We start from the raw sequence: 7,600 nt of genomic DNA on the forward strand, positions 1-7,600 counted from the left end.
ATGTAGGAGTTGCAAACACATCGGTCACTAGCAATAGAAAACCTTTGACCATAATATGCCATAGGTCGCCTTCTAGAAGTATAATCAATCAATCAATCAATCAAAATACAATAATTTAAAAGAAAAAGGGATAAAAAACAAGTTCTGAAAGAAAGCAGTGCAGAGTGAAGAAAAGGCTAAAATCAGCTAAACAGAAGCTGAAATTATCACAAGGAAGTTAAAGATTTCTGAACATGTTAAATGGTTTGAAGGATGTTGAAGACAGCTCCATTCATTTTCAATGAGGAAAAAAAACGGCCAAATTAGCTAAATATCTCAAAAAGTATAAATTGCTGAAATATCAGAAGTCATAGCCAGAACATCCTGAAGGAGCTGAACGATTTCATATATAAATTGTTGAAATAGCATAAAAATTGTCGCGAGGTAAGCTCTGAAAAACATCCAGAAGAAAAAAATGATCCCAACATTTCCTGTGTAAATGCTACTGTGAATGCTTACTGCTGAAAACTTTAGCTGAGAGCTGCTGAAATGGAGCTGAAAATGTTTTATAGCAAAACTGTTAATGCCAGTTCTATATGAAAAGTTGAAAGAAGCACAAAAAGTAGCAGAAAGAAGCAGAATTATAGCTGAAAATGGCTAAAATTAGCATAAAAAACTAGCTAAGTCCCAAGTTGATCTTAGCACCCAGATCATAAAAGTGTAGAAAATTTTAAATTAGCAGAAGAAAAAAAATCATAAAGGTACACAAAAGTGACCATTTATTGTAAAATATTATATTATTGCTGTAAATATTTAAAAACATTTTGAAGGATTTTAAGGATGTTGAAAACAGCTCCATTCATTTTCAGTGGGGAAAATGTGGCCGAACAAGTGAAATGGCTACAAAAGTATAAACAGCCGAAATACCAAAAGTCCTGAATGTCCTGAAGGAGCTGAATATTTTAGTGTGAATAATGCTTGTGAAGCCTTCACACAAATCTAAATATTTTACACAAACTCCTTGATTTGATTGTTTCTATTTAAATCTGCTGAGTCATGTTTGAGCTGAGCCTTTAAACTCTTGACCCCTGTGATCTTAAAGCCTCTGAGTTTGTTTTCTGTTCACCACGTTCTCCCCAGACGTGGAACAAAACGCAGTTTCACGGACAATAGAATGGAAGTCCCCCCGATGGGCTCGGGGACCGCAGTCCCGCCATCTTTGCTCACGTCCTTTCCGCCACCTTTTCAGATCTTTAGTTCGGTCTTTCAGAGCACCTGGTGAGATAAGGGGCACCCAGAGCGCGCCGCGCTGTGATTGCACTTCCTGTTTTCCCACCGGTGGTCCTCCTTTAATCCTGGATCGAGTCACTGTCAAAAAATGCCTTCCAGTCTTGGACTTTGAGGGGTTTTTTTATTTTATTTTTTTACTGTAACTGCGTTGCTCATCCTTTATTCATGGACGCTGGAGGGACAAACCCCGTCGCCTCAGGGGGACGCAGTCTGTGTTTGTGTGTGTCCTGTGGTTGTGTGAGTCTTTTTGGTGGGGGGAAGAGAAGAAAACACAAAGTGTGGCGCCAGGATCGCACAGAAGGAAGTGGCAATATAAAAGGCTGAATGGCATCAAAGAGGTTTTTGAGCAACAAAAGAAGCTGAAGATGAGTCACATTTTAGGCAACGGCTTCTGCCAGTAAAAGACGTCTTGCTCAAAGTGCTCCGTTCTTAGAATTTATTCACACGAATGCAAATCGCATTATTTTTTAACAAGCGTGTTGTTTTAATTTATGAAACGATTATTTTTAGAATCTGTAATCGTGTTATTGTGTGGAACAGTTAAGTTTGTTTCTCTGACTTGCATATTTTATTTACATTTTTATGTGTCTTTGCTCCCACCTTGTGGACATCCAGCTACATAACTCCACATTAGTTCCCTCAGACAAAATAAAGTTACAGGTACTGAAAAGGGATTCTGGTAAAATTGGGGAACGTGCATCGTTTGTATTTTTTAACATCGTATTTTTGATGAGGTCCTAATTGTAAAACACAAAGCAATAATAGAGAAGCTATAAAATTTAAAAACAATAATATTGAAAACAAAGCAAGTGTATTTTTATTTCTTTCAGCCATAGTTTAAATGGAGAGAGTTCCTGCTGAATGCTTCTGGAAGGAAACTGTTCCTCATTTTTTGTTGATTTGGTTTTTAAGCTTCCAAACCTGTTACTTTGTTGCTCTATTTAAACATGTCAGTTGCTGTAATCAACATATTTCTGTATTTTTAAAAGGTTTTATACATGAAAGTTTCTTTGTTTTCTCTCCTCAGGAGCTGCGGGTGATCCCTTGTGCTCACAGATTTCATAAAAAGTGCGTCGACCCCTGGCTGCTCCAGCATCACACCTGCCCCCACTGCAGACACAACATCATCGGTGAGTTCGTCCACAACCAGAGTACGTCTTCACACGCAGATTATCAGTCGGCATAAACCACTCCTCTCATGTGGATTACAAATTCAGAATCAGTTAATATTCCGATTGGGGCAATAATGTGACGCTTTTTTTTCCCCCAATTGGCCGTTTACTCTGATTACCATGTAAACCTGGTTTGTGATTCACTTATTCACCTAAAACATTATAAAAATGTTCCTGCAGGTGTCTGAAGTTGATCTTTTGTTTTTCTACTGCAGAGCAAAAGAAGGGAAACCCAGGACCGGCGTGTATCGACCCAGGATCCATCCACGGCAGGCAGCGAGTGGTGCTTCCGGTCCATTACCCAGGCAGGGTGCACCGAGCCGGCCAGATGACCGCCTACCCGACCAGAACCAGCATGGACCCCCACGGCAACCCCATCACTGTTCTCACCGTGGACCAGCACCCAGACCCTCAGGGTCTCTACCCATCCCAATCAACGTCTGCCTTCCTGCGCAGCTACCACCCCACCCTCCACCTGGAGCACTCGCTGAATCCCCACCACTGCCGACTGGAGCACCGCGGACCCCCCGCCTACCCCGCGCAGCCGCATCACGCCGCTTTCAAGCGACCCAAGTTCCACGGCCGCAGCTTCTCCCGGGCGGCGTGTTTCTCGCAGTACGAGACCATGTACCAGCACTACTACTTCCAGGGCCTGTCCTTCCCTCAGCCGCCCGAGGGGGGCCAGGGGCCCGCCCTGCCGGGGCAGCTCGGCGGGGGAGCCCACAAGGGCCACCACGGCAGAGCCTTTCAGCAAGGACTCCTGTACCCCACGGTGGTGCACATGGCCCCTCCCACCTCCTCCAGGATGGGCGAGAGCGGCAGCGCGTCGGGCGTGAGCTGCTACCACGGGCAGCGCTCGGTGTGCAGCGGTTACCTGGCCGACTGCCCCGGCAGCGACAGCAGCAGCAGCAGCTCCGGCCAGTGCCACTGCTCCTCCAGCGACTCCATGTTGGACTGCACCGAGGTCAGCAACCAGGGGGTCTACGGGAGCTGCTCCACGTTCCGCAGCTCGTTGAGCAGTGACTACGACCCCTACGTGTACCGGAGTAAGAGTCCCTGCAGGGGCTCCGGCGGGGAGTCGGGGGCCGCAGCGTGCGCCACAGTTCCTGCTGAAGACTCGTCGATCCCCGCCTCGTTGGGACACGACTGCCTGCAGCTTCCCTCGGGAGCTTTGGGGTACAACTCGGGGGACCACCACTCCAACTGCAGCTCGGAGCCCAACTACAGCGGTCGTTCGTCACTGGAGCCCAGGGAGAACAGCAGCACTACCTCAGCCGGGGCTCCCGAGGCCGCTGCAGCCGACAGGGGGAAGGGGGTCCCGGAGGAGTCGGTGGAACTCGGGGCGGCGGCGTGCGGCTGCTGCTTTGAGGTTGTTCCTCCCGGCGCCGAGTGCAGAGGGCAGGACTCGGACCGAGCCGGGCCCGTAGCCTCGGGGCGCTGTCAAAGAGGGGTGGACTTTCAGAGCTCCCCGTCGAAGAACTACTTTGTTCCGGAGCGCCTGTGCCCCACCTCCGAGCAGGTGGGCTACGAGGGGCTGCCGTGCTGCTTCTACAAAGAGATGAAGGTCCACCGGGCCGCGGCGGGGCACTTCGCCGAGGACTACGCCGTCAACGTGCAGTACGCACACGCGGACTCGGACGCCTGCTGCGAACTCAACCACAGAATACCCATAATTCCCGAGGACACGAACTGTGAACGGGGCTCGGGGGAAGAGACCCAGAGCCGCTTGTTGCCCGTCAGCTTCACGGTGGATCAGAACTGCGGACAGGGCAGCAACAGAAGGACAGGTACTTCCCCTCAGGACAGCTGAGGGGTCCGGCGGAGGAGACCAGAGCTTTGTTCCACCCTCAGCTCCCTGCAAGCCCACCTGCACCGGGAAGCAGTACTTCACGAAGTGAGGGGGATCTGGGCGTATGAGTCTAGGACGAAGCGATAAACGATGTGGTACGGTGTCAGCCGGTTGTCGAAACCCCGCGTTGCCTTGTTCTCACCTTGAATGTTATCATCTTAGATTGTGTGGTTTTCTACTGAAATGGCCTGATTTTTTTTCTAGATTAGCGACGTATCGCGTTCATTCCTGTGGCCGCAAAACGTCTCTAGACTCAGCTGCAGTTACGTCTAACAATCTTTGTGTCTGGCCCGAAGGGTTGGTGTTCTAAGCCCCAATTTCAAATTTATTACTTTTTTTCACGTGTGTGCAAGCTGTTGGAAATTGAGTTTTCCTGTCAAAAGTAGATTTTTTTTATTCACACACGGTTGCATAAATAGATTTATAGAAACACTGACGGCCTATAAAGCTTCAACCACCAACTAAAAAGGTTCAACGCAAAAATTTGTTTGTGCCCTTTTTTTTGTTGTTGTTGTTAAAGACAAGAAAATAGACGCTGCTTTTGAGTTTTGGGTCAATAAAAAAAATCAGACTAATAAATTGAGGCCTGTCACGATAAATAAATGAATTAATCGTATGATAAATTAAAACTATGTCGATAATTATTCTTTCAGCTGGCGACACCCTCGGTGCACCTTGCCAAACTTTTGATTCACAGTTATTTCATTTTTTTTACACTTAGTAAATTCAGTAAACTTCCGCAAATTTTCCATCATTTTAGTTTAAAATAAAATCTGAACATTATCGTTTATCACAATTTCTGAGACAATTTATCGTGGAGCAAAATTGAGCAGGGGGTTTCTGCAGTCATTAAGTAGGCGTTTCTTATTTTGTGGGAGGAGTCGGCACAAGACGTGATTGGTCAGATTGATGGTGGGGTTTGAAGAAGCTGGGGGGCAGCTCGGACAGGAAGCACCTCTGTTTTTTTAAACATACATTAAGTTATAACTCAAGAAACACAAAATTTGAAGTCAATAAATTATGTTTACATTTTCACAATTTTTAAGTCATTGTTCTGTTTTAAACTGTACAATAAATCATATTTTACTTTTTCCATTACTTCCAATTTGAAGTTGCCCCACGAGACAAGTCAATCCGACCAATCACGGTTAGGGAAAACTCCGCCCACACACCAACTGCCAATCATGATTAGGACTCCGCCCACACCAAGACCTTCCACAATCACAGGGTAAACTCCGCCTACCCAACATGTACTGCAGAGACCTCTACTGGATGAAATTTGATACTCGATACCGTTAACTTTATATTTCGTTGCGCAACCGTTTGAGGTTATCTTCAGCCCACTCATAATTAAACTGTTCCAGCTGTTTCAGCTTTTTCCACAGATGTTCCGTAGCATTTAGTGTTTTCTCTTCAACAAAAGGGTACAAACAAATTGATCTGGATATGGATATACCAAAACAGAAAGACACGATTGTTGTTTTTTTTATATTTGAAAAGTAGAAATATTCGTCTCTAGCTGTGACACGTTTCTCCAGGGAGGAGGAGGAGAAAGCAAAACACAGCAGAGCAAAGAAATGTGAATGCAAGGCTGACACTGGTGTCCAATCAATGTACAGAATATATTCATGTATTTCATTTCAGTCCATTGTGGCCTCGAGCAGAAGGTGAACTACGTCAGAGCCTTATTCTAGTGAGATATTAGCAGCAATATCAAACGACACTGCACAAATTACGGTCACATTTCTGACCAAAACAAGTGTCTTGGTGTTTTGGAAACCCTTAAAAAGTGTATTTTTGCTGTCAGATAACCAGTTTCCTCTATGAGGCATGCTCTTATATCAACAAAAGGTTCTAGTTTGTATCTAAAAGGCCAAAGGAAAGTAGCTGAAACACTTATTTCACACGAGTTCCTTGTTGTACTGTGACTTTATTCTTTTTAAACGATGCAGTTCTACATAGCAGAGTCCACAGGTCTGAATCATAACGCGCCGTACGGAACACATTCATGCAATATCGACTCGTCATTCACGCCTTTCTGTTTGTATTGCAGACTGTTTTTTTAATACTGTTTCTATGAAATATCCACGTTCTCTGCACAGAGGAAAACCTGAAATAACCCTATTTATAAGTTAACCCAGTGCTGTAATCAAGTCAGAATCTAATCTTGCCTTTGCATAGATACTGCAAATATAACGTTTTCGGGGTACTCGAGTCGCTATTTAAATTGTTTTTTGTTTTTTTTTCTGTCCTTGTTTCTAGCACTTAAAAAGATTAAAAATGTGTACAAAAATTTAATATTTTTTAATTTTCTAAGAGTAATTATTTTCTGTCATATCATTACAAATGTTTAAAAAGAAACAAAAGAAGCTAGAAATCGATCTGTGTATATTCTGTACCTGTATAGCAAAACACATTTCATAAATGGAACTATGTTCTCTGAATATTTATTTGCTAATATATTTATCTTTAAGCCATGTCTTATGTTCAGAGTGTATGAGTTGTTTGGTTCTTTCTTTGGAGAGAAATCACTAACATGAGACTTTGTATATACATGGTAATTGCACACAAAACGATTAAATATTCTCTGACCAAAAAAAAAACTGATTTTAAGACTTTAGTACTATACAGTTTTGTAATTAAAGTGTACAAAGATCTGTAAAATATACAGTTTCATCCAAGTAACTCAATGTTCTGTCCTGTTTTTATTACCTCATCAAAACAAAACGATAAGTCCAGACAGATTTTATTTAAGAAAAGAACTTGTATTACAAAAATACTGTGTGGAGTCATTTAAAAGTGCAGTTCAAGGTTATTCAGTAAATAACATCCACCGACCTTTGACTCCCGTACTCTTTGCTCAGTGGGATCTGCAGCTCTGAGGGATAAACTAGTCTTAAACAGGCGTGTGGGCCTGAAACGTACAGCTCGAGCTTTTGGTCCCATCAGGACTGCTGTGGTGCTTCCTGACTGCAGCTCACAGCTTGAAACCGGAGTGAAGAGCCACCACACCGGCCGAGAGGTTGGAGTACTGCACGCGGCAGAAACCCACGTCCTCGATCATGTTTTTGAACTCCTCCTGCAAAAGAAATGATTTTTTAAAAATATTTAATTGAAAACGCAATACATACAGCGGGTAAAATAAGTATTGAACACGTCACCATTTTTCTCATTAAAAATATTACTAGAGGCGCTAATGACATGAAATTTTCACCAGATGTTCGTAACAACCCAAGTGATCCATACATACAAAGAAATCAAACCATAAATGGCCAGAAATGAAGTTATTTGTAATAATGTGGAATGGCAC

The 7,600-nt window shown here is 43.8% G+C and overlaps 2 protein-coding genes across 3 annotated transcripts in view; one reads left to right on the forward strand and one right to left on the reverse strand.

Annotated features, from left to right (window-relative positions):
- znrf3 (zinc and ring finger 3) overlaps positions 1 to 4,857 on the forward strand; it is a 103,394-nt gene extending 98,537 nt beyond the window's left edge. For both annotated transcript variants that reach the window (XM_014011159.1, XM_014011160.1), the window contains exons 7-8: positions 2,297 to 2,399; positions 2,657 to 4,857. In XM_014011159.1, the coding sequence (XP_013866613.1) occupies positions 2,297 to 2,399; positions 2,657 to 4,251 (1,698 nt within the window). In that variant the 3' untranslated portion in view covers positions 4,252 to 4,857. The remainder of the gene's footprint in view (positions 1 to 2,296; positions 2,400 to 2,656) is intronic.
- A 2,162-nt stretch (positions 4,858 to 7,019) lies between these two features.
- Positions 7,020 to 7,600, reverse strand: part of coq5 (coenzyme Q5, methyltransferase) — a 7,370-nt gene continuing 6,789 nt past the window's right edge. The window contains exon 7 of the mRNA XM_014011161.1: positions 7,020 to 7,369. Coding sequence (XP_013866615.1) covers positions 7,268 to 7,369 — 102 coding nt within the window. The 3' untranslated portion in view covers positions 7,020 to 7,267. The remainder of the gene's footprint in view (positions 7,370 to 7,600) is intronic.

The sequence above is a fragment of the Austrofundulus limnaeus genome, unplaced genomic scaffold (assembly GCF_001266775.1).
Source record: "Austrofundulus limnaeus strain Quisiro unplaced genomic scaffold, Austrofundulus_limnaeus-1.0 Scaffold77, whole genome shotgun sequence".
Taxonomy (NCBI): Eukaryota; Metazoa; Chordata; class Actinopteri; order Cyprinodontiformes; family Rivulidae; genus Austrofundulus; species Austrofundulus limnaeus.